This window comes from Bicyclus anynana, chromosome 11 (genome assembly GCF_947172395.1).
Source record: "Bicyclus anynana chromosome 11, ilBicAnyn1.1, whole genome shotgun sequence".
NCBI classification, from domain to species: Eukaryota; Metazoa; Arthropoda; class Insecta; order Lepidoptera; family Nymphalidae; genus Bicyclus; species Bicyclus anynana.
In genome coordinates this window covers 11,456,102-11,483,836 of record NC_069093.1, presented here as the reverse complement: position 1 = coordinate 11,483,836, position 27,735 = coordinate 11,456,102, and the positions used below count along the sequence as shown (strand labels likewise).

The 27,735-nt window shown below is 36.1% G+C and overlaps 3 protein-coding genes across 4 annotated transcripts in view; 1 reads left to right on the top strand and 2 right to left on the bottom strand.

Annotated features, from left to right (window-relative positions):
• LOC112047768 (uncharacterized) overlaps window positions 1-5,787 on the bottom strand; it is a 47,719-nt gene extending 41,932 nt beyond the window's left edge. Inside the window, exon 1 of the mRNA XM_024085002.2 lies at window positions 5,290-5,787. Within this exon, the coding sequence (XP_023940770.1) occupies window positions 5,290-5,464 (175 nt within the window). The 5' untranslated portion in view covers window positions 5,465-5,787. The remainder of the gene's footprint in view (window positions 1-5,289) is intronic.
• Window positions 5,788-7,382: 1,595 nt separating this feature from the next.
• On the bottom strand, window positions 7,383-21,316 carry LOC112047782 (E3 ubiquitin-protein ligase SMURF1). The gene is made up of 12 exons (XM_052884271.1): window positions 21,125-21,316; window positions 20,993-21,031; window positions 18,930-19,071; window positions 18,568-18,668; window positions 17,395-17,644; window positions 16,168-16,392; window positions 14,848-14,960; window positions 14,050-14,282; window positions 13,250-13,438; window positions 12,046-12,285; window positions 11,362-11,549; window positions 7,383-10,731 (listed from the first exon to the last, which is right to left on the bottom strand). The coding sequence occupies exons 1-12, from the start codon at window positions 21,177-21,179 to the stop codon at window positions 10,083-10,085; spliced, it is 2,424 nt and encodes an 807-aa protein (XP_052740231.1). The 5' UTR covers window positions 21,180-21,316; the 3' UTR covers window positions 7,383-10,082.
• Window positions 21,317-21,629: 313 nt separating this feature from the next.
• Window positions 21,630-27,691, top strand: LOC112047789 (CDP-diacylglycerol--glycerol-3-phosphate 3-phosphatidyltransferase, mitochondrial). 2 transcript variants are annotated; one of them, XM_052884347.1, is made up of 7 exons: window positions 21,630-21,853; window positions 22,893-23,048; window positions 23,515-23,732; window positions 24,141-24,211; window positions 24,413-24,508; window positions 25,632-25,758; window positions 26,132-27,691. In XM_052884347.1, the coding sequence occupies exons 1-7, from the start codon at window positions 21,745-21,747 to the stop codon at window positions 26,255-26,257; spliced, it is 903 nt and encodes a 300-aa protein (XP_052740307.1). In that variant the 5' UTR covers window positions 21,630-21,744; the 3' UTR covers window positions 26,258-27,691. The 2 variants fall into 2 exon arrangements, with proteins under 2 accessions (XP_052740307.1, XP_023940796.1); XM_024085028.2 differs by having other exon boundaries at window positions 21,630-22,321.
• Window positions 27,692-27,735: the final 44 nt, after the last annotated feature.

The window sequence follows — 27,735 nt, the reverse complement described above, 5'->3', positions numbered from 1 at the left end:
TTTTCAGGTCTAATATGCCTGATTTTTATGGTTCCGAACGTAATTAGTACAAAAACGGAACCCTAATCAGTTTAGTAGTACTCACTCGCGCACATTTTAAGGTCTGTCTGTTTTTTTTATTCATCTTTAACTCACCTACTTTGAATTGCCTAAACAAAATGCAGTTGAGCTTTTTTTACACACTACTTATGATTACAATGTATTACATCGAAAATATTTTTATGAATTACATTTATTTCATTTAGGTTGTTTTGTGTTTCCCATTCGTTTCTTTCCGTGTTACATATGTATCTACATATGTTTTTTATATATACTTGATTTAAATAAGTTTTCACATAATATTCCATCTGCCAAACTGGTTCACTGCAAAGCAAAACCCGTCCATCATTAAGATGTGACCCAACAAGTTTTGTTTCAACCGCTTCCTTGAAGCTGCGAGTAAATATGACGTCAACATTGAATCGAAAATGATGACTAAAAAGACTTGTTACTCGGAACAAAAAAAAATACGAATCCCAATAAGCATATTTTTTGCTTATAAATTAGTATTCTAACACTATGACTCAAACCCCAAAAAATTGCTAGACTAAGTAAACTTTAACAAAATTAGTTGAGCGATTTAATACGTGCAAAAATAACTTTTACAGTACTGGTAATTGCATGATAATTGTATCTAGGTTTAAACTTTATTACCTTTGCAAGTTTTATAGATACTCGTATTTATGCTATATTCTCACAAACTACTTAACTTGTTTTGGGTAAGTATAAGTAAGTAAGTGGGTAAGTACTTACAATCTAATATTTATATACTCGTCCAATAACGTAATTAGATTTTGTCATCGTACAGGCAGCATAATAACTCTTTGTGTAGGTAAAGCGTTAACTTGGCGTTTTCTATTATGTGGGTAGTCGAAACAAATAAATAAGACATTTATTAAGTGCAGATGTGGTTAACTATTGCGAAAATAGGTCACAACAGCGGAAGTAGTAGGCTGTAGTGGGCAGAGGCTTAGTGTTGGCGGCTTTCACTCGCTGTGAGCCAATGGTAATAATAACAATAATGATACATTTCATTTAGAACCGATTCACTACATAAGCGCGAGTGAAAAGAAATATTTGTTAACAAGAGAAAAGCACAGTAATCTAAACATCTTGTCCTACTAATATTATAAACGCTTTTTTTTTATTCTTCACAACTTAGCCCCTGACCACAATCTCACCTGATGGTAAGTAATGATGCAGTCTAAGATGGAAGCGGGCTAACTTGTTAGGAGGAGGATGAAAATCCACAAGACTTTCGGTTTCTACATGACCGGAACGCTAAATCGCTTGGCGGTACACGTCTTTGCCGGTAGGGTGGTAACTAGCCACGGCCGAAGCCTCCCACCAGCCAGACCTGAACTAATTAAGAAAATCTCAATGTGTCCAGCCGGGGATCGAACCCAGGACCTCCGATTTGTAAATTCACCGCGCATACCACTGCGCCACGGAGGCCGTCAAAAAAGGCCGCTAAAGTTTGTATGGATGTTTGTTAGTTTGATTTATTGATTTAAAACGAAAATAGATAATACCTTGGATTAACACCTACTAGGTATGTCCCTAAAAATCCATGGTTTCCCGAGATTTGCGAAAAACTGATGGTTATGATGGTATGAATGTTTGTTACTCTTTCACGCCGCGACTAAGTACTGAACCGGATTAAATTGGAACCGGCTGAAATTTGGAACAGAGATAGAGATAGATTTTAGCTGGTGGGAGGCTTCGGCCGTGGCTAGTTACCACCCTACCGACAAACATGTACCGCCAAGCGATTTAGCGTTCCGGTACGATGTCGTGTAGAAACTGAAAGGAGTGTGAATTATCATCCTCCTCCTAACAAGTTAGCCCGCTTCCATCTTAGATTACATCATCACTTACCATCAGGTGAGATTGTAGTCAAGGGCTAACTTGTAATGAATAAAAAAAAAAGATTATAATCTGGATTAACCTAGCTCTATCTCGAAAAAATTAAATTACGTAAATTAGTGATAATATAAAATTACTCATTTCAAAACGATTGACCGATTTAAAACAATATACCTTTGTCTAATAAAAAATCCATCTTTATTTCCGTTGATACCTTATTTACGAGAATAAGGGCATTTTTTTTATATGACGTAGTAGAGTAATAACTTACGGACCAAGCAAATGGCGCACCTGATGGTAAGTGAAGTGGCAAGCCTTATATCCATATCTCGTAGAGTTCGGAAATCTCTGATCACTCCGGTAGAGTCAATGTGCCATATCTGAATCTACATTTTTATGATCTATGAAAGTTGTACACACAAATTTGTGTATTAAATTATCTCCCCTTATAAAAAATCTCGTAATCAGATTAGCTGAATAGAAAGGACAATAACAGACGATAAAGCTTTATTATAATAAAGCCTTTCCAACCGTTGTTTTGATTTTACAGCCGATAAAAAACAAAGCAATTAAGTAATCAACGATTATCCTTGAACGTAAGGTTTAACTTAACCTTGTAAAGTTAACCCTGAAACTTACCTCTACAAGGATAAGTTGAAGGAAAATAAGCTATCGAACGAGAAAAGAGGAAATCGAGAGAAATGTTCCGTTTAATCTCTGAAAAACTAGACTAATTCTGACTTTCTGGCAAATAGCTGATGTTATAGGAAGAAATATTACTTTTATTATGGAAAAAATTAGGGTACCCTGATACACAAGATCAAACTCCAAAGTTGTGGGTAACAGCTATTTAAGTATATACAGGGTGTCCCGTAAATGGTACGACATACTCTAGATGGTGATATCTGCCATAACGCCTACTAAAATAACGTATTTAACGAGTATGTTAGCCGAAATATTACGGTTTTTAAGTAATATTAATTTTTGTACAAAATACAAAAATCCCTACCTTTAGTGCTAATTAGTCATTATGTGCTGAAAAATTACCTAAGCGTTGATTTTGTACTTGGTAATTATTTCTGAATAGTTTTTTCAAGTGATTCAAGTTAATATTTTTCCAAAAAACGGGACATATTGCACAACATATAATGCGTTATTTTAGTAGGCTTTAATGTCAGCTATGACCTTGTAAAGTATGTCGTAATATTTACGGGTTACCCTGTATATGTATGTACCTTATATTAATTATGTAGGCTGCTAATATAAAAAAATCATTGACTTGTCTTTTGTCTGTGCAAAACAATCAATAATTATGACCAACAACACCTACTCTATATTCAAGGATGTAGAGTCACTATCCCCTGTTTCATTGTATTATTAAAATTCATGGTTACAAAAAGGAAATGACATATTATTATAGTTGGTAGGAACAGGAAACTAACCTTTCTATATTTGACAGCACAATAACTGTTAACTGTGTACTAAGTGGTCACCATTTCATCACAATGAAATAGGTACCTACCTAATTGCTTATATGATTCGAGTATGTAACACTGTTTTAAGAATTAGTATTATTTGTACTAATTGTCTTCCATACTAAGTACTCAATCACAATACAAGCAATTTCCTTTTATTTATTGAATTACTAGCTGACGCCGTGCGGTTTCACCTAAAACGTGGTTCCCGTTTCTGTAAGAATAAGGGGATAATATATAGCCTATAGCCTATAAAGCCTTCCTCGATATATGGGCTATCTAACGAAAGAATTTTTCAAATTGGACCAGTAGGTTCTGAGATTAGTGTGTTCAATCAAACAAACCCTTCGGCTTCTGTATACTAATATTATAAAGCCAAAGAGTTTGTGTGATTGAAGTCGCGGAAGTCTGCTAGTCTATTATAAACTATCTAATGATAATAATTATTAGTTACCTACTAAACTAGGCCATCATTCATGTAATATGTACTATCAAATAAAAGATATTTTCCATATTATCTTTTGAATAGTTCATACCACCATCATAGTTCCTTAATTTCCATCAAATCTTAATGATAATTAAGACAAATGGTTTAATTATTCACTGACAACACAACCAAGGGGATATAATATCACTAAGTTCCCAACTCCTAGTCTGCTACTGAGAAAACAAGAAAGAATAGTTCAATATCTCATAGCCTGACCTAAAACTTGATTACTGGACCTCATAATTCAAAGGCACTAAGGCAAACCACTGGACCATCGAGGCAGTTGCAATATAATTATTGGTATTGACCCTAAACAACCTACTATAATTTTGAATGATGATAATAACATAATAGTATAATAAGTTCTGCCTGTATGTTGTAATGTTAAATTTAGAGCTAATGAGGAGTAGTCAGTGCAATTTACTGTTTTGCAGGGTCATAGCAGCTTTAGTACAGTGTATACTTTTTTTTTTACAGTGTATATTTGACTCTATCACATACATCTGCCGCAAAATACAGTGCAAACTCTTTATAATGTCATTTGAATGACAACAATACAGAATTACAAATACTTTCAGAATTAAGTACTTTCAGAATAGCCGAAGAATTTTCGTTTGCCGTTTTATTATCTTGCTTGTTACTTTGACTGATGTACCAAAATTATAAGAAATTTCATCTTTAGTTTTTGTATGGTGAACTTGCACATAATTTACAGTGGTTTCAAATTGTAAACATGGCAAATTAAAGTTTTTGTATATAAATGAAAATGTTATTAATCCACTATATAAATAGAGGGGTACACCATTAATGATGTATTTGATTTGTATTTTTGTATGTAACATAATTATTCTGACTTATTTAGAAAAATTCTGTCACCGATAGGAAGCTACATTATCAGGCTATATTCCATCGCCGTATTCTCACAGGAATGGGATCTATGCAGGTGAAACTGGGAATTTTTCTGCTAGTAATCATTAAAAATTTCTCTGATCTAATCTAATTGTAAGTTCTCAATAGGATTGATGGTAATAAAAAAAGGACATTTGAGTTTTTATTTTCAGTGCAAGATTCAAAATCAGAGCTGTTCTAGAATAAGTAATTAACACTAATTTAAAAATCATGTATTACTGTTATTAGATTTTTTTTTTACTTTTGTTATGAATTTAGAGCCACCTTTAGGTAGTTTTAAATCTTAAGAAGAATGTACACCACACTGTTTTTTTTTTTAGAATATTTGCCACATGTTTTAAATATGACCAATATTCCCTTTCCTCTCCAATTAATCGGAAAACTGTAATAGTGTCGTACCCATGACAAAAGTCCAGCGGGCAGGAGTCCTATCACTAGAGTCCTATCTCTTTATCGTAGCTAAATTGTTGTGTATACGAGAGGTTTGGAACAAAATTAAAGGAGATTTCTTACCCACGATAAAGAGAGTGCTGCCCAAAAGGCAAAGCCCAAGTCGTATGCAGACTGCGCGATTCAAACTACTTGTCACTCTTCGCGAGAAGTAGCTGATCGGGCAGTTCCAACGCTGGTCATTCGGCTGCTGCTCATAGGTCACCGTAGTAGGCTGGTACACGGCACTGGTCGGCATTTTGACTCAACTTAATAACAAATGTTCCACTATTTCAATAATTCCACCACTTGTTATTTAGGCGCATTCACTTCACCATCAAAGATTCATATCATTGAACTTATATATCAATTAAATTGATATAAAACAATAATAAATTTAACCTTGTGCTTGCTTACATTAACTTGTTAACGATAACTATTATTTGAAACGTATAATTAACGCAATAGTTATGCAAAACAAAGAAATTGAATACAATACACGCCGAGTAAAGTGACGCTACAAAAGTGGAAGTGCGTCGAAAAACTAGACTCGAGTATCTAAATCGAATCGAATTCGAAAATCGAAATGCATGAACTCATAGTACTATAACTTTTTCTGTCAAATGTCAATACTGTCATCTTCATTTGTTATTGTCAAATAATATCAGTGACAGTGACATTAAACGGTCGTCGTCTGTGGTGGCGCTGTTGTTTATGACTTTTGGGATTCTAGTCTTTTAGTAACATGTAGTAAACCACAGAAAAAAATAAATAACGGTTGATCTTTCTTGCTACATATTATTATATAATATTAATATTATTATACACGTATCTATTTTTTCTGTTTAAGCCGGTTGTTGTTGTTTACGAAGAAGTTGAAAAAATATCATACAGGTTATAATGTTTTTTTTTTATAATCAAGCGCGCCAAGTTCGGATTACTTTAATAGTTTAGTCGAGTACGAACGATTTTTAGGCGGTAAATTCAAAAATTGTTTGTACTCGACTAAAATACTAAAGTAGTTTGTACGGCCTATTAGCGTAAGATGCAATCACGCCTGCAGGGCTATTATGTAACTCGGTGTACCTTTCAAGTAATCAGCCACTACATCATTTTTCATCGTAATTTATTTTTTGCAATCATCTACCACTGTGGTTTCAATGAAATGGCACATTAATTGTCATCTTACGTAAAGTAACATTAGTCTAGTAGTGGCCGCAGCACGTAGTAACGTTATTTTATTGAAAAACTGATATTTACGTTATTTTGTAAAAATATTAATGTTTGACGATTGAAAGCGGACACAACGATTACGCTATGATCACGAACGCAGTTCTTCCCTTTCTACCTGATTACGGGTGTACCAATCGAAAATTAAAAATATGTATGTACTGAATAGCGTTTTGAGCACTGATGTAAGTATAGCTAAAATGGTGAGTTAAAATAACCATTTCTTTTTTAATTAAACTATTCGTATTAATTTGTATATAAATGAAAATCGAAGTGAGTCGCAGGAATTCGCTGGATGCAGGTGGCTCAGTATCGTGATGTTTAGAAGTCCCTACAAAAGGCCTATGTCCTGCAGTGGACGTCCATCGGCTGATATGATGATGATGATGATGACATTAGTATTTGTACTCTCAAATTTTCTGAAACATGTCCTAAACTATTATGATCTTAGATCATGAATGAGAGCATGTTAATCATATGGTTATGATAGTAGAAGTACATCAGTTTCCCGTTTAAAGTAAATATAGCTAGGGGCTAGGAGCAATACCATGCCTTTTGTGTCACTATAACATTGATCTCTTATAATAAAAGGACGCACAATCATGTAGAAAATATCACTTAAAAACCGGCCAATTTTGCTTTGACAGTTTTAGAATTATTGGTACAGAAGATTATTATACATTAAAAGCCCTTTAAATATAGTCCAATATTCAATAAAATCCCAAATTCAGAGCAAATTCAACCTTAAGGATTGAGTTTATGGTTGAATTTGCAAATGCGACTACTTGAAATGAGTGCCAAGATGTTGTGTTTGGCACTCATTGAGTGGAGACGTTTTTTGGTAGCTGATTGTGCATCCACTTTTTAATAGGAGATCGATGCACTATAACCACCTTTCTGCAGTGTCTCAGAATGTGATAAAGGTTCCCAAAAAAAAAACAAAGCAATTGTGCAAAAATATTATAGTTTATTTTAATGCAAGTAATAATTTTCATATTGCTAACAGTCGTACATTTCTAAAGCTATTGCTATAAGGTTATTTAATGTGTAAAAGGCACTCATCCTTGTTATAAATATTGTATTTTTTAAACTTGTATCATCACCTAAAATAAAATTACAATTATGTTACAATCGTACATTTATGAGCTATTTTAAAAATGTTGTATATAATGTTAATGACATTAAATAATAAGCTATTCTTAACTGCTTCTAAATAATTTGTTAGGTCGTAAAAGCGTATACATATATACATTCATATAATTCCTGTTATTTCAAATAATAAGGCACCATATGAGCAATCACCTAAAAATTCAATGAATTATAAAATTCAAATCAATTCATATAAGAACACATGTGTTGTGCTTTTGTACTGAAATCAGTTATATACAAAAAAAAAATATAAATACTTTCGTGCGTCGTGCAATGTTCATTACAATTTTCAAGTTAAAAATATTGCTTTTACATTTCATTATTACGATAAATTACCATTGACCTCATAAAATAAAAGGATGCATAATTATGTAGAAAATTGCACTTCATTTCGGCAAATTTTACTTTGACAGTTTTATAATTATTGGTAAAGAAAATTATACCTAAGGGCCTTTAAATATAGTCCAATAACTCAATGGTTGAATTTGCAAATACAACTTGAATTGAGTGCCAAAAGTTGTGTTTCGCACTCATTGAGTGGCAACGTTTTTTGGTCGCTGATTGTGCATCCATTTTTTAATAGAAGGTCGATGTCAGTTACGAATTAAAACTAAATAATCCAATATTACATAACATACTCGATTTTTTAATTTGCATAATAAGGATTTTTTTCACAATTTTCTCACACTCTACAGAATATAATTCAAATATTAATTAATATAAGTTAAGTTTTCTCATAAAACTTAATTAAAAATTATGTAATTTTCAATTTTTTCCAAATGTCAAAAAGTTAACGTTGAACCTGATTTAAGTTTAAACAATTTAGATGGAAACAACATCGGACAAGTGGGCTGGTTATAAAAACCTTATAACAAAAGTAATTATAACATCGAGCAATAAGTAATAAAGAATCGAGTATATAGAAGACATACATACATACGTTAGATGTACTAACTCCACTGAGTCGTGTTAACCTCTGCCTCCAATTCTGGAGGGCGTAGGATGGAATCCGGTCCAGGGCATGCGCCTCCAACTTTTCAGTTGTATGCATTTTAAGAAATTAAATATCACGTGTCTCAAACGGTGAAGGAAAAACATCGTGAGGAAACCTGCATACCAGAGTATTTTCTTATTTCTCTTTGTGTGTGAAGTCTGAAAATCCGCATTGGGCCAGCGTGGTGGACTATTGGCCTAACCCCTCTCATTATGAGAGGAGACTCGAGCTCAGCCATGAGCAGAATATTGGTTGATAATGATGTCTAGAAGCGAAACAAAATTGCGCTAGTTCAGTAGTACTAGCTACAGATTAATTGAGTCAAAACATTCATTCATCAATGAATATTAATTAGAATTTGGTGAATGTACATTTAACGATTTAATTCATCATTTATGATATTTTGGATTACACATTTTGGCTCTAAAACTAAGATAGATATGAAAACGTACATTCTTTTGAGCTTATGTTCAATAACAGGAAGAATTGTGCAACAAATGCTTTGTAGGTGAAAATTGATAATACCTTATTAAATACAACCCTATTGTATAATATAAACAATCTGATAACATATTTGGTAGACAGTAAGTAGAATAGTTAAAACTCAGTGAGATGTTATTACCTCTACATATTCTTTTAGTCCCTCAATGATAAAAATTTCATTTGGGCAGGCCTGACGCACTCCGTGTTTTAGCGCAAACGTACAGGTACAGGGAGGTTACTTAAACAGGTGAGTGTCGCCGCTCGGATCGGACGCTTTTGCACACGCTGCGCGACGTGCCTCGCCCGTTCGTTATCGTTCGTCGTTCGTAATATTATTAATCAAAAAAATAATAATGGAAAAAAAATATTGTTTTGCATTTGGCTGCCTAAGTAATAATAAGGATCGGAGACTCGCGTTTTTTTAATACACAAGTTTAGAATTTAAACTATAGTGAGTGTTATTCATATTAAATGATTATGAAACACGGCTAAAACTCACATGATATAAGGTCGGAGTATAGCCGCCTAGTTTGGATCTGGCCACATTGCAAGAACCAGCTCATGACTAAGGGCCCCGTATGGGTTCGAAATCAATACACAAGTTACCACATACATGGTATATTTTTATATTTGTAAACCCAATGTGTACAATATCCACTAATGGTAATAATATCTCACTGGCAATAATAATGGAAGTACATCACTTTATCTAGTATATTTACGCTAAACTGACTATTCATCACAAAATGAAGAAATAGTCGCAATATTTATTCAATATACATATATTATAAAACTTGTAAAATATGGGATATTTTGAGTTTTTCAAAATTACACTTGCCTAAATAGCATATCATAATTGCTGTCATGTCGTTATGTTACACATCTGTCAGTCTCATAAATTGCTTACATTCCAGTTTCCCGTACAAACTCTACGCTGTAGTAAAAAGCACTACAGCATTCATACACCTACATACAACATAGAACACAAATATGGAACACATATTGAAAAAAATGTATAATATCATTCAACGGCAAACCCGGCAGTCTCCAAGACGGCCTGTTTGAGTTTGTCGTGCAGCCTTTCTTTGCTCGGATATGGCGGTAGATCGAGACGATTGAAACACGTGTGCGCTTTAGGAAGGGAATCCGGGGAAGCGTCCGCTACTAAGTGCAGCGTAAATAGTCTAGGAGCCGCCGCACCGGTGGAGCCTTGCAACGCGCGGAACCCTGCAAGAGGCACTCTTCTTGACCCTGTAACGAATTGCAGAAGTCTGGCACGCATTTCCGCGTCAAACTCCTCGACTATTTCCCAGAACCAGCCGACTATTGGTGCGTCTGGGTTGACGTGTTTGAGTCTGGTGTGTCGTCGCCAGTCCGCGGGATCCAAGTCTGCTCTGCCAGCTAACAACGGTTGCAGGTCTCGGGGGGAGAGCGGTCTGAGGAGAAGCGGTGGAATGATGTCCGCCAGACCCCGCTGTAGAGCGAGCCACTGTCTCTCGGCGCCTCTAGTGAATCTATGGGCCACATACAGTCTCACGTAGTCTCGCTTGTTGTTGTCTGTGACAGTCTCGTTGGTCCCGCCCGGCCTTAGTTCCACACTCCGCACTGCGCCGAACGACGAACACTCGACGGAAAATGTCGTATCTATAACACCGGCTATGCTGTTCTCTCTGAAACACAACAAACCACAGGTTATTACTATTATCTGTGTATTATTTTACAAATTTTAATAAAACATTAAAACCACTGCAAGTGATGGAGCAATTTATTTTTATAAATTATTAAGTGTGTTTCATTTGTACAATTTAAACCAGTAAGACTGAGATAGAGTAGGGCGATCAATTAAACAAACACTCATTTTATATTACTAGCTAACCCCAAGATGTATCAATCACATAATTCTCGTTTCTGTAGAAATGCGGGGATAAAATATATCCATTGGTGAATTTCTCAAGTCAGTTCAGTAGTTTCGATTAATCACTACAAACAATCAAAAAAAAAAACGAGTGTATGCCTCATTGAAGTAAAACTTCTTTCAAAAATATATACATGAAAGAGAAACTTAAAAATTAATAGCGGTTAGTAGCGCCATCCTTTGTGTTGGACTTGGTTTAATTCACAAGGACTAAACAGATTCAGCGCTGAGCTTACTAGTTTTCTGTAGTAGTTACTACAGATGGCGCTTTTAAAACTTAACCGTATGTCATTTCGATTACAATTTTCGTAACGCATTCACTAGCACCCCAAGTCAAGGGTGCGATTAGTATAGAATTACTTCAAGTTAATAAAGTAGAACTCACAGCATCCAAGACAGCGACCGATGCAGCTCCGGGTCAACGTCCCTGATGTCCCGCAGTGTGATGGGTCGGCCTAGCAGCTGCTTGTAGAAGGGCGCAGTGAACGCGGCGTCCAGCTGGTGCCCGTGGAACAGCGCCACGCCCAAAATGCGACCCGCGAAGTGGAAGTATGACAGATGTTCTGGGTTCACCTGGGAATGGGTTGTTAACTTGTTATAGTAATCATTGTAGGTTTTAAATTGACGTATTTTGACTTGATTTTTTAACTATGGAAATGACGAGCATCCACTAGCAGGTAAATTATTTTTTTTATTTTATTTTATTTATTTACAAACTTACAAACTAGCATTACAGGTCGTCCCCAATTCGCTAGTGTAGCCATACACCGTTTCGGCAACGTTGTCGCGCAGCTCATTAGGAGTATGTTGGAAATTACCTATTTCGTCTGTTAAATATGTCACTTATCCTGGAGTCTTAGCCGCAGAGCTTCACTAGAGAGATAAAATTGTCACTTACCCCAGCGTGCACTTTGATCTGCAACGCGTATATATCGTCCAGCCCAGTCAGTCAGTCAGGTACTGTCCATTGTGAGGGTTGAACAACTCCCAGCCTAGTACACTTCCAAGCCACTCCTTAGTGACTAGTAGACTTTAACTTATTTTTAAGTCGGAATAAAATGTAACTTACCCCAGAGTCCGCATTGATCTGCAGCGCGTATCTATCATCGCCCGCGTTCGCGTACTGGAACAGTCCGTAGTGCGGGTTGAACAGCTCCCTGCCCAGCAGGTGCAGCCACTCCCTGGCGACGCCGCCGTAGTCGAGTCCCTCTTCGCCGCGGAACTTGACCAGCAACCGTTTGCGCAACTCCTTGCCACGCAGCTTCATCACGAGCCGGTACGATTCTTCCAGTACTTCGTTACGTGATACCTGGACATGGATATTTTAATTTAAAATGTACTCTTCCTGCATGTTAACGCCCGTGTGCAAAAGCATGTCTAAATAATGTAAGTAACCAAAGGAGATGGTCCAAAATTGTATGGAGCCCAGGATAAGTCATTGTACCCTGGCGGAAATAAAAGATAATGAAATTTTTAACTATTTTCGATTATACAAATCTACGAATTTACTTAGATTCTTGCGAAATAATATTCATTCTCCCACAAGAATTGCAACACTAATAAGGGTAACAATGGCGGATTGATGACATTTTCAACGCAATAGGCGTTTTGACGTTTGCTGTCATGTCATAGTTTCTTTAAGGGCGCAATCTTGATATAACTCAAAAACTTTTGTTTTAATTATATATATATATATTTTTTTTTAATTTTTTTTTTTTTTAATAAATATACTTAAACAATACACATCACTATCTAACCCAAAAGTAAGCATACAGAGTAGCTTGTGTTATGGGTGCTAAGATAGTTGATATTATAATATTAATATACAATTATATACTACATATAAATACTTATATAATGTATAAATACACACAGACACTGGAAAACACCCATGCTCATCACACAAATATTTTCCAGTTGTGGGAATCGAACCCACGGCTGTGGATGCAGAAAGCAGGGTCACTACCCACTGCGCCACGCGGCCGTCAAAATTTAAAAAAAAATTATTTCTTTTTATTTAGTTACATTTATTCACTTATTTAGATTTTAACAAATACATTGTATTTTTTAAATTATGCTGATACAGTGTACAAGAGTGGACCTGAAACGGATCTCCTTTCTGTCATGAAAATTTTCCAACACTTTAAGAGTAAAGTTAAGATTAAGAACTCATTGTATTTGTATAAATTTTTCATAGTTAGGTACTAGAAAACTACATGACTTTCCATGTTGAATGAAGTAGTAAAATGATTATTATTAATCAAGTTAATAACCTCTATTCGACAGTGCCCAGTCTGCGGCTGCAGAGCCTGCAGTTCGGCTCGCAGCACCCTCGCCTTGGCGGCCAGGTCGCGTTTGTACTTCGGCAGAGCATCGGCGTCGGCGGGCTCGTTGGGCGCGGGCGCGGGCGGCGGCGCGGGCGGGCTGGCGGGCGCGGCGGGCGGCGCGTCTAGAGGTGGCGTCTGAAACATGGATGAAATATTAAAGCTTTAGATATTGAAATGTCGCAGAATAGTGTGTGATTGTAGAATATGTATAGATATTTTTGACGGCCTCCTGGCGCAGTGGTATGCACGGTGGATTTACAAAACGGAGGTCCTGGGTTCGATCCCCGGCTAGGTTGATTGAGATTTTCTTAATTGGTCCAGGTCTGGCTGGTGGGAGACTTCGACCGTGGCTAGTTACCACCCTACCGGCAAAGACGTACCGCCAAGCGATTTAGCGTTCCGGTACGATGTCGTGTAGAAACCGAAAGGGGTGTGGATTTTCATCCTCCTCCTAACAAGTTAGCCCGCTTCCACCTTAGACTGCATCATCACTTACTATCAGGTGAGATTGTAGTCAAGGGCTAACTTGTAAAGAATAAAAAAAAAAAGTAGATTGTAAAATTGATCAATCAGCTCTGAACTCACCAGGCGAGCAGAGAGCGCCAGCCGGGGGTCAGTGAACTGCGTGGTGCGGTTGTTGTGGTCCACGAAGTAGGAGCGGCCGGAGGGCGCGTGGCGCATCTCCCAGCCCGGCGGCAGGGGGCCGGCGGCGGCGGCGCAGTGGCGCAGGTGCTGTATGAACTCACCAGGCGAGCAGAGAGCGCCAGCCGGGGGTCAGTGAACTGCGTGGTGCGGTTGTTGTGGTCCACGAAGTAGGGGCGGCCGGAGGGCGCGTGGCGCATCTCCCAGCCCGGCGGCAGGGGGCCGGCGGCGGCGGCGCAGTGGCGCAGGTGCTGCGGCACGCGCGGGTCGTGCCACGTCGACGCGCCCGTCACGCTGTTGTAGAAGTACACTTGCCCTTGCGATGTTGTTCGCATTTCTGTTGATAAACATATTTTTTCTTTTATTTTATTGATGAGTATATCACCCCCAGGACTCACTGACTCGCGAAATCGATCAAGTTAAACGAATATATCGGCATAAACTTCGCTTTGCTTCGTTTAACCAAAATGGCCTCGCCTCACTCATCTTCCGATTGTTGTCGGTTAGCGGCGAGTCAAAGGAAGCGAAGCGATCAGACGTTCGAACACGAAGCACCTCGCTATAATACTCGTCTCACTTTAGGAATTCATCGATTCTTGAGATTAGTTAAGGAGAGTATTTACACATGCATTACTTAGTTACATTACTCACTACATTTTTATTAAATGCATTCATTTTAATAATCCCCATCATGAAATCGTTTCATGACAAATATTATAAAGGCGAAAGTTTGTGTAAGTGTGTATGTTTGTTCTTCCTTTGCGCATCGGCTATTAATGCGATTTGGCTGAAATTTGCAACGGAAATAGATTTTACTCTGGATTAATACATAGGCTACTTTTCATCCTGAAAATTGTGAAAGAAACTGAAAAAAAAACGGAATTCCATGATAGTTCTCTCACCATATCCAGGCGGCAGATCTGTGGCAGCGACCACTACCGGTGTCACAGAGGAGGGCGACGAAGGCGCGGGGGGCTGTCGTGTTCTCACAGCTGTCTGGGGTTGGGGCTCGGGTCTGGAATTACCAAAATTATAATAATTTTACTCTAAGTTCCGAGAGATCTTTATGACGGCCTCCGTGGCGCAGTGGTATGCGCTGTGGATTTACAAGACGGAGGTCCTGGGTTCGATCCCCAGCTAGTCCGATTAAGTTTTTCTTAATTGGTCCAAGTCTGGCTGGTGGGAGGATTTGGCCGTGGCTAGTTACCACCTTACCGACAAAGACGTATCGCTAACCGATTAAGCCTTCCGGTACGATATCGTGTAGAAACCGAAAGGGGTATGGACTTTGATTTTCCTCATATCAAGTTAGCCCGCTTCCATCTTAGATTGCATCTACATTTACCATCAGGTGAGATTGTAATCAAGGTCTAACTTCTAAAGAATAAAAAAAAACCTACAGAATACATATTTTGGAAGGAAAAAAAAACTTATTTTAACACACTTATATTTGCTTCACTTGTAACTATGTATGTAAGAAGCCAAATCTTGGAATCCTAATTTAACCCACTTCTCGGTCTCCGATTAGGATGAAATTGTGCACACGCTCTGAGTTCTGATGACAATCAGATTGCACAGTATGGAGTTACTGGAAAGAAGTATATATTGATTTGCTGCTTGATAGCTTGTATATTGTTTCAACATAATATGCTTAGGTCCCAGCAAGTAAGCTAAACCAAAATGAGTTATCTTTGCAGGTAAAATTATAAAAAGGTGTTTATTTATTTATTTTAAATATATAGGTTTAGTGAAATGAAATAACACCTGAAATGTGCTGGGACTTCACTCAATTCCTTAGTAAGTTTACATTCTTTTACAACTATTAAATTCTAAAATTATGCTGTATTTGTCATCAACCCATATTTGGCTCACTGCTGAACTCGAGTCTCCTTTCAGAATGGGAGGGGTAAGGCCAATAGGTAGTCCACCACGCTGGCCCAATGCGGATTGGCATACTGCACACACACAGAGACTTAAGATAATTCTCTGGTATGCAGGTTTCCTCACGATGTTTTCTTTCACCGATTGAGACACGTGTTATTTAATTTCTTAAAATGCACACAACTGAAAAGTTGGAGGTGCAAGCCTCGGAACCGGATTCGAATCCACACCCTCCGGAATTGGAGGCAGAGGTCATATCCACTGGGCTATGGCTCTATGTTGCTATTTTCCTAGTTTCCTGTCTTATTTAAGAAACTTATGTAAACAGTTAACTAAATTACCTTAACGATATAGAAGCAGCATGGCTGACGTCACTCTCTGACACTGGTGAGGCGGGTGAGGTTGGCGAGATGGGCGAGGCGGGGGAGAGGGGTGACGCGGGGGAGACGGGGCTGACGGGGCCAGGCGAGGGGGTGGAGGGCGGCGTGGTGGGAGGGGGGGACGCGCTCGCCTCCACCGGACGCTCCCACTGCGTCTGACGGAGCGCATGGTTCACATAATAAGTCCTGAAATATAAATAATAAAGTGTAAACTCTATATAATGACACTGAAGGGACTGTACATTTTATGACGTTATAGAGAGTGGTCGTTATATGGAAAGAAAAGTATGAGTAAAATTTTTTCGTCATTTACTAGCCATGTTTACTATTTGAAAGTTTGTGAGCAACTAAGAATATGATAACGTTTAAGTCAATGACTTCTACTTATTAGTCATGGTCAACAACAGTGTATACGTGCGATCCCAATTTGTAAACAAAAGAACGAATTTCTTAGAAAGTATTTTTTTGCACGATGCCGACAGTCGAGTTTATTACGGGCTAGGATAATAAAGGAACAAAAGGCCATGGACAGCTGTGCGATTTTCAAAAATTTTGGCAACGCTATATAGTGTATCATTGTGTTGAAAGCAAGCTAAACCAATCAATGCCATGTGATAAGGACGCTTTAGCGAGTTTGACGTTAAATCGAGTGACGTTATATGGAGTTTACACTGTATATTTATAATATTTTCAACAAATATACTCTTCTACTGTGTACCAGATATCTCCTCTACTCTCAACGTCACGCGCAAAGCTTACCCAACCCGTAGCTGGATAAAACCGCTATAATCAATGCTTACAAAATGAATCTCTCCCTCGTTAAAATCTAATGCAGTATGCCTAAGATGCGATAGACGAATGTTGACCAACGTCGGCAAAGTTGCCTCAGTCCCATATATTTCGTGCCAGCGCAATGAAATGGTATTTTGTCTACTTCTCGTCGAGACATATGTCATTTGTCGCATGTTAGGCTTACTGGAACTACACAATGGCTAACTATGAAGTACCACCGTGCAGCCCAGTTAGTTGCATCTGATGATTTTCAAGCCTGCCTTCCTTTCGATAATGTCATCTTATATGATTTTTTTTATTAATAACGCTTAATAGCTAATGATGCTATGTTGATTGCTTACTTTTTATTAATTCACAGCACATTGTGTAGCTTAAGCATAATACTCTTTTTCTTACCTTCCACTGTTGCACCTCCTCTCCTCCCAATGCAAGGGCAATGGTAAGTTTGTCACATTGTTATTAACAGGCGGGTCCCTCGGGGTCCTGACCTCGCCTGCGGGGCCCACGACAGCGAGCGGGGAGCCCTCCCCTGCTGCCGACGCGGGCTCTCCCCGGGCGCCGTCACGAGACAATAATGACACTATCACTTGACCGCGCACGCCGTGCGTATCTCCGGAACTGTCTTCACATAGTTCGAGGCATTGATCTGAAGGTAAAGATTAGAAAAAATTTTATACAATATACATATATAAAAAAAATCGCGTTAGTTACACTATTTTTAGCTAAGAACGGCTGGATAATTAATCCAGCCATTCTTCGTTCAGCCGATTGAAAATTGGTGGAGGTAGCTTAGAACCAGGAGACAGACATGAGATACTTAGGGTAGGGGTAGGATAGAGATATGGTGGGGGTAGGGTATGGGTAGGATTGGGATAGGTCAGGGTAAGTTAGAGGTAGGGTAGGGTTAGTGTTGAGAAGGGGTATGGTAGGGTAGGATAGGGTAGGGTAGGGTTTCACGCGGACAAAGTTGTGGGCTTCTGCTAGTAAAATATAAGCTTACAAAAAATTCTTTTACTTCCAGGCATTATCTGAAGGCAAACAATAAAAAGATAAAATACAACTTTGGAAAAATCCTTTTAAAACATTAAAGAATTATAACTGGATACTCAGTTCCAAAGAACAGTGTAATTGTAAGACTTTTCTATAAGGATCCTAATTATTGCTGTGTGTAATTAATAAATGTTACAATATAAAACAAAATTTATTTTTAATTTTACTTCAAAAAATTAAAAAAAATTCGTAAAAGATGCTCAAGTTATTAAAATAACAATTAAACCACAGGAATTGTTAATGCTTTTGAATTATTTGTACAATGGCACATACCTTAAAATAAAATTATCTTGAGCTATATTTGAACAAGATTTTTTTCTCAATGGAACTAATGATACATGTAATGCGGACTACAGACCAGCAGTTTTAACTGTACAGTCAAACTGTTATATCACCTGTGTTTACTCAAAACTGAGAACTATAGCTTTTTCTAATAATTTAGATTAGTTGAAACTGTACAGTTAAAATTGAAGGTCCCCATAAAAGCCCCCATAAAAGTATAAAATAACAGACACTTACATCCAGTATCTTTTAGTTTGTGAACTGTGGACGGTTGGATACGCACACAGCCGAGGAAACCAGAACCCTGTCGTTTGTGAACCTTACGCTGATTCCATACACTGAAAACCAGAAAGACATTTTAATTACAATAAATAATTTTGGTTTCACACGACATACTGGAACGCTAAATCGCTTGGCGGTGCGTCTTTGTCGATAGGGTGATATCTAGCCACGCCGAAGCCTCCCACCAGCCAGACCTGGACTAATTAAGAAAACTACAAACGGCCCAGCCAGTGACCAAACAATAATGTCAATCATTAATTTCAAAATAAAATACAAGTTACAACAAAATAACTCTTAAAATATGTAAAAATACATACCTGATGGTAATACCGTCTCCCTTGGTTAAATATAAGTCATAATGTGTGTTCCATTTTGGGTCCAGAGTAGCTTTCACAGCGTTAGTAGAGTACACTTGCCCACTGCCGTCTACAGATATTTTCGCAAATGGATCTGGTAAACCTACCAAAGCAAACAAATCATTAGATTCGTATGGGCTGTCAAACAAAATTACTAATATCTTTGTTATTTGTGCATTTATGTTTATAGTTCAATTATTGAAAAATGTCACATTTAATGTAAGGAAGCTAAAACTGTATGAATTTTCATCTAATTACAATAAAAGCTTTTTAATAGATTTTGAAATTTTATAATCTTATTTATTTATTTTGCAAATATCCAGACAATCTTTGCTTTTTTATGTATAAATTAGTTAACATTGACCTTATTTACCCAAATGTATCATAAAAATCAATACATTCAAACCCCATTTTTTTACCAAAATCGGTCAACTTTCCCAACATGTTTTTTTAAGCCACTAGTGAATTTATTTATCAATACAAAAACAAAAAATATGGGACATGTCATTGAATTTTTTTATCAAATAATGATAAAACTGTGACATCAACTCAATGCTGTGATTATCAACAATATTTGTGATTATTATCAATGCAAACTTGGTGTTTTCTGAAAATCCTAATTAAGAGTAATGTCACATCATCTTGTATGAAGATTTCTTTGCACTCAATACTTAGTATGAGTGCAACAAAATCTGCACACATGCTAAGCACAACAAATTACAACTCTTATTTTCTTCTTCAGGGTTTTTCTTTGATTAGTAAAAGAACTAAAAATAACTGCATGCTGAGAAACCTACTCTGGTTCCTCAGCAACACTCCATGAGGCTATCAGCGACCTGAGCGGCCTGCTAACGCTCTGGAGCGAGCTCGGCTGAATGGAGTTAATCCAGCGGGAACATACACCGAAGGACCCACAGCCAATCACATGGCCAAGTGCAGAAACAACCCAGAAGTAAGAAGAAGTGAGATGCATTTTATGTAATGTTGCTTATAGAGTGTATTCTCCTGTTTTCCTGTCTATAGTATTATAAATATTACTCCTTTTTAGTCTGCTGATATATTTGTTTGAGCTATTAAATTATAATTGTTTAAGTTTATTTCATGATACTACTGAGAATTAATTGAAATTAAAACTAACATTGTTTTTCAATCAAACCTCGAATTAAACAGTCAATACCCTGCATAGAAAATGGACTGCTAATAAGGAAGTGAATTAAAACTATCATTAAAATAATTGTTTGTTTATTTTCTTCTATTTCTTGTCATGCAAACAATCATGTCCAATTGTTTTATAATAATTGACAGATCATGCTGATGACCTGATGGTAAGTGGAACTTACAATAAACTGAACTATAATCAACAAACCACAATTTTATATATAGCCACAACCAATAAGACCAATTTTGTTATATTAGAGTAATTCACAATGCCATTATAGTGTTTTCAGTATGGGTACGGCGACAGTTGCCTTATGACGTTCATAACACATACTATTATTGTGAATCAATGCAAACTTTCAAGAGTGAAACGAACTGTCACCGTACCCATGCTATCTGAGAAACACTATAGTTCGAATCTGGACATATTCTCTAACTGGTAAAACTAATAATATCAGCTTTGATTTTAAAAATTAAATTAGCTTTGTAATAGTTTTAAAACATAGTTTGATTGTTTGTAGCCTCAAGTTTGCCTTCGAAACTAACACTCAAGTAATAGTTTTAAAGGCAGATTCTGCTGATGTTTTGATAAAAATTCTTCAAAAATTGAATCTTTACCATCAAAGTCAATTAACAGATACATAACTAACATACGGGGCACACCCCTGTAATTTTCAATATAACAAAGACACTTTGTACAGAAAGTTCGAGTAGTTAATTACAATACATTTAGTATTTTGTGTGGAAATCCTTACAAATGATATTGTATTAACATATGATTGCATGACTTCCTACAAAATTACTCAACAACTTCCTCTTAAAATTACCACTGAAATAATTTAAGTAAAAAATTTGTAAAGACTTACGAAACAAATCCCTCCGGACTAAATTCCTTGCGCACAATACTAAAACAAAAATAATCACGTTAGGGAGTGACAATCACACTCAAATTCCAAATTCATTCCAAGTTTTTGGAACAACCAGTGAAAGGTACTCACTTGTAAGTCGAATTTTTTGCGCTCCGTATTTACGATTCGTCACTGGAGTAGACATTTTTAATATATTTCAATTACACATTACAATGCGTAATTGTTATTTTATTTTTAACATCGTTTTCAACTTAAAAACTTGTGAACCACCATTTTTATTCACAAACTTTTTTAATTTTCATCACAGACGACAAATGAAATGATTTGAGACAAACAAAGACACTAGACACAGATCAAAATAATAAGTCATTTTCAATAAGTACTGCTCTGGCTTCTAATCTTTTGAAACTCTGTGTACGTCTTCTTTTTAACCGACTTCAAAAAAAGGAGAAGATTCTCAATTCGACTGTATGTTTTATTTTCTATTCATCGCATGTGCGAAAATGCTCTATCTCTAAAATGTCTGTCACCTTTTTTTATACTTTGTAGCTTTGAGTTCTAGCATAATTGAGATATCTGTGACCTTCATAGTCTGTCATTGTCAAATGTCAATGTCATTCTTTCTTGTTTGAGTGAGTGTGAAACCATCACAAAAGTAGTTAAACAAAATCTTTAACTAATAAAATAATGTAAATTGCTGACTCAATATATTTAGTAGGCTGAAATATAAACAGCTGCTTTTCTTCAAAATGTCCTTTCGATTTAAAGCTACGGAACTGCAACACTTTAATTGGATGTTTAACTTGGCGCCTTGTTTTCCTGTTAATGCCTCAAAAATAAAAATTATAACTGAGCCAGGTAACTTTTATGATGTTCTTTGCGAGAGATTCCGTAATGCAAAACGTAGGATATCGATGGCTAGCTTATACATTGGTACTGGGGAGTTGGAAGAGAACTTATTGAAGGTAACGGTGAATAATGTTAAGGTTACGAAAGATTTGAATTTTAACGTGTTACTCGACTACCAGCGAGGTACCCGAGGCAGTGTCAACTCACTAACATTATTCCGGCAATTCACTGAAGGAATCACAGATAGAAGCAATTTATCATTGTACCAAACTCCAAGACTTCAGGGTGTTTGGTCTAAAATCCTCCCTTCTCGTTACAATGAGATTGTAGGGCTTCAACACATGAAGCTTTATATTGCCGATGATTCAGTAATACTGAGCGGAGCAAACTGTTCAAATGATTATTTCAACCAACGACAAGACAGATATATAGAGATTGAAGACAGTGATTTAGCAAGCTTTTACTGTGAAATAATAGGTATGAATACAGTAAGTTGTTATTTTTTTTAATTTTTATTTGCATTACTTATATTCAAAGGCAATAAATAATGGAATTTGAATTAATTACTTAAACTTGCATTTGTTTCCTTATATAGCTTGCTTTCTCTTTGTATGCTCAATTCGTTTGATCTAATTTTATTTGGTTGACTGTCTTTAATCCCAACCTTAACATGTTTATTTATTCATGAATAATCATAAAGACAATGTTCTTGGTATTCCATGAATTCACTTTGCAGCTGGATAGCCCAGTGAATATGACCTCTGCTTTTGATTTGGAGGGCGTAGGTTTAAATCTGGCCCGGGGCATGCTCCTCCAACTTTTCAGTTATGTGCATTTTAAGAAATCAAATATCATGTGTCTCAATTAGTGAAAGGAAAGCATCATGAGGAAACCTGCATACCTGTGAATTTTCTTAATTTGCTATGTGTGTGAAGTCTGCCAATTCACATTATAAATATGTCTTTATAATACTAGTAAGTAATTCTTTTTATATAAAGCTGCAGTAAAAAAATACCTAATAAATTTATAATTATTTTAACTTTTATAGATGAGATAGTTAAATATAGCAAACAAGGTGATAAAGATAATCAAATTATATCTAAAGACAGAAAGTTGATAGTGAAAGAGCTTAGTCAAAATATTACAAACATAATTGAGAGATGGAAGGAATTACAATCTACAAAAATATCATCTTTAGACCAATGTAAGTATAGAAATATATTTGTATTATTTCTAATTGTTGAGTGGTGTAGCACAAATGAAAAAAATAATGATAAGGATATAATTAATGATTTATTAGAGAAAAGGTTGGATGCTTTGTTTATAAATTTTTAATACTTGGTATTCATTTAACAGCAATGCTGTATATAAATTTTTTTTACTATAAAATTTAACAGCAATACTACCAAGAATAAGGCAGTGTACCATTAGTAACCACCTTCTTATTTGATACACTGTTGTTGCCTCTAGTATAGAATTCCACTAATCAAGCTATTTTTCTGTATTCATACATGGATCAATTGAGTTGTAAATTGTTATCAATACTTGGGCCAATATAGACCCCATTGATATTTACCCTGGATTGAAGTCTTTGATGATAAACAGATAGTACTGTAAAAAGATTTTTAATTATATTAAAAAAATAAGTTTTGTAAATTTTTGTTTTTCAGCATCAGAAAAAAATGACACCTGGGTTTTTCCACTGTTGCAAATGGGAGAGTTCAATATAACGCAAGATGAGCAGGCAACATGTAGAATATTGTCATCAGTACCAAGAGGCTCGTATTTTCGTCTTGCGACAGGATATTTCAATTTGACAGAGAACTATGCTAAAATATTACTCAAGGATTGCAAAGCTAGTATTAGTCTACTAATGGCACATCCAAATGTAAGTATTACTACTAATTCATCATTAACTATAATGTTTTTCTTTCAAGCTATCTTCATGCTTCCAATAACAAATATACCCATATGTGTCCAAAAAGGTTAGTATGGTTAGCGTTTTTCAGTTTTTTATCAAATATACTTTTAAAATTTACATTTAAGTTGAAATTTAATTTTAAAGCATCCCTTTTTGCAAATGATTCTGCCATCATTTCTTTGTATGTGTGCATTTGGTTGTTGGTTTATTTTATAAAATTAAAAAACCACACCTTCTGAAGGTAGCCATTTTTACTTCATTTGTTATGGCTTAACACTTTGGTGCTGTATGTGTGCATTTAAATAAAAGTTTGTTTGTGTTATATATTAATTTATTGTAGAACATTTCTGATATTATAACTGTTAAACTTTTTAGGCGAATGGGTTCATGGGTGCAGCAGGTCCAGCGGGCGGCATTCCACACGCCTACTCTTTAATAGCACGACAGTAAGTTATTCACTACCACCACAGTATATTTTATACTAAAGCCATATTGGATGTGTACTGTTTACTAATAAACAAATTATATGTCTGCAACTTTGTTAGCATGTTATACAAAACATAGTTACAGAATAACCCTTCAGTTTCTGATTTTAGGATATATGTTGTGTACCATTTGATTATTTACTTTGTTCTCTTTATTTAAAGGTTTTGGCAAAAAGTTCTGAGTTATAATCAACCAAGTAGAGTGCAGATGTTGGAATATGAACGTGAAGGCTGGACTTTTCATGCCAAGGGATTATGGTAAGTTTATGTGAATACTAGTTGTGTGCCATTTGATAAATAACTGCAAGGGTGCTATCTTTTAATACATTGAAAACTTAGGATTATCTTATCTTATTTGTATATAGTACGAGTATAGTAGTAGTAGAGGAGCCCGGAATGCAAAATTTGTAGTTACTAAAGCTTAATGGGGACTTAATACATTTGGTAGATTAAATGATAGATGAAGAATAATGGTTATTGATATAGATAAAGAATGGTTATTAAGTTTTTTCGTTTTTAGCGGTGGATATAAAACAAAAGACTTAGCAATTTTAAATGTAATTACTTTGGGTTACTAAAATTGTCAGAAAATTTTAGTGATAATTTCCTTCAAAATAAGTAAAAAAATAATCGCGCTTGTAATTCGAGAACTAAAATATAAAGGTTTTATTTAGTAACTTTGGGAACCTCCCATTCATACATTACTCTTAAATTGTTAAATTTTCGAAATGCACAACTTTTAGTAATTAACCAACCTACTGTATCGTTATCTGAAGTGCTGGTTGAGTATTTCTGAAGTTAGTTTTTTTTTTTTGGTTGCCCTAAACGTACCCACCAATATTAAGGGCTCATACTATATTTGGTGGAGGTACACAACAACGTGCAAGGTCCCTTATGTTTATCTGTCGCGCTCGAGTAACTGCAAGAATCCCCTCTTTGGCTCTCCTACTATACTCGTTGTATAGTTCGAATTATTTGTATTGTATTATTCTTTTATTGCTTTGTAGTGAGTTTATCAAATGTGAATATTCCAAAAGTTATTACTTAATCTTTATTTCTTTATTTATGTTAAAATTTTAAAAGAATATTTAACCCAAATCCCATTCTATATTTTCTTTCGTTGTATGTTTTGACGGCCTCCGTAGCGCAATGGTATGCGCGGTGCATTTACAAGACTGGGGTGGGGTTTGGTCGCGGCTCGGCCAATTATTTTAATTTTTTATTTTAATTGGTCCAGGTAGAAAGAGTGAATTTTTATCCTACGCCTAACAAGTTAGCCCGCTTCCATCTTATATTGCATCATTACTTACCATCAGATGAGATTGCAATTAAGGGTTAGCCCTTGATTGCAAAGTATAAAAAAAAATCCCTTCATTTTCAGGTACTACCCACCCGGCAGCGGAGTCCCGTGGGCCACCGTGGTGGGGTCTGCCAATCTAGGCGAGAGGTCCGTGCGCAGGGATCTAGAGGCGCAAGCTGCTATATTTACATCCTCGCTTGATTTACAGGTAAAACCTTTTTTATACATAATATATTGTTACGAGTTCCTCGATTACGGGTAGTATGAACATTCATTATTATTTATTTGTGTTATTGTGGAGGATTTGTACGAAGTTGTTGTAACAGTGATTGGGTAAATAAGAGTTTATTTAAAATGATGACTTGAGCTCAGTTGTTTCTTAGGCAGCGTTGACACCGTCACGCTGCTAGTTGCGTTAGTGATTTTGTGCAATAATGTTTTGATTTAATTATTGATCATAAATTGTTGTGTGGGCATTACTTTGAGAATTTCCCTTTTTTTTATTTCTACATCTGTAAGGCTTTGTGAAATTATTTAAGTATTTTATTGACTTTATATAAAAAAATACTGTCTCTTTTCAGAAAAGACTACAAGACGAATGTTCGAGACTGCACGACTACGCGTCTGAATGCAGCAACGAGTTGCAGCAACGAAGAACACCGATGTGGGTGCGAGCCACCGTAGGACTGTTTAGAACTTACTTTTAGGATAAACATACTAGTCAAAAATCAGACTGCAACCGGAGCTTCCTCAGGAGATGTTGACTCTACAACGTGCATTTGCAATTGTAGAGTGATGCTCCGGTTTCGGGGTGAAACGTATATAGAGAGTATTTTGTCGGACCTGGGTGACGTTGTCGCATGGGTTCGTCGGCTTTTCACGGATGATAGCAAAATAAATAAATTATTATATATTCGAGACCGTTTTGTTTGGAAGTCCATGCAAGAGGCCTATGTCCAGCAGTGGACGTCCATCGGCTGATAATGATGTTGATGATGAGGCACTATATTCCAACAGATAAAACAAAATAATAAAAGGTTCGTAATAAATTCTCAGGGTAGGCAGTGCGTCTATGCATATATGAAGTGCACGCCAGTGGGTACAAGTTTACTCTACGCATACCTCTTGACATTATCTACACGGCATCGTACCGGTACGCTAAATCGCTTGGCGTACCGTCTTTGCCAGGTAATAACTAGCGACGGCCGATATCTAGCACCAGACCAGGGGGCCTATTATGTATCTCGGTGTACCATCCAATTGATGAGTCACTAGATCGTTTTTCATCGTATTTTCGTTTTGTGTTCAGTGATCATCTAAAATAGTTATTTCAAACGAAATAACCTTGACTGCAACATTTTACATCAAATTCAATGAATCATATAGTTTCTACGATCATCTAATATGATTATTTCAACGAAATTAAGTAAATACTAGTTTTTCTTTAAAATAACGTTACTATTGGCTACTATCACGATCATACTGATTTTACTTTACGTAAAACGATAAATATGTGATTTCGTTGAAAACACAATGTTAAATAAACACCGAAAATACGATGAAAACGATGTAGTGGCTGATTGTTTAAATGGTACACCGATTTACATAGTAACCAGTGCTGAGCGTGTGAACCTATTCATTGACGGTTTTTTTAATGTTAGATTATTTCTGAGCTCGCAGCTTCGAGCCTGGAGCCCGTGGGTTCGTGGCATTTTGGTTATTAAAGGTTATCGATTATTAATTTGTTAGGTTATTGATTATAAATTAATTGTTAAGTTTAATGTTATTATTATATACGTTTAATATATTGTGTAATTACGGTAATGGGGTCGGTCTAATCACAGAGTGATGGTGGTTTGATGTCTGTCTGCTGCACTAAGGAATGTGGATCATATTTAATATATATAAAATATAAAGATGGCAAATATTCCTAAAAATATACTATACGGTCATCTCAAAACGTCTTCATACTTTTGACAAACAAGAACAATTGTATCCAACCAAAGTAACCAGTCAGTATCACTAAATAATAAGATAAATTAAGATTTTAATAAGATTTTAGTTTAGTAAAACTGGTATCAAAATTGTTGATATTTATTTTTATTTTAACGAAATGAATAAAATTATATTGTTACTTCAAATAGTCGTTTCCTTTATTTGGGTTAAACATTGATCTCTTATTATA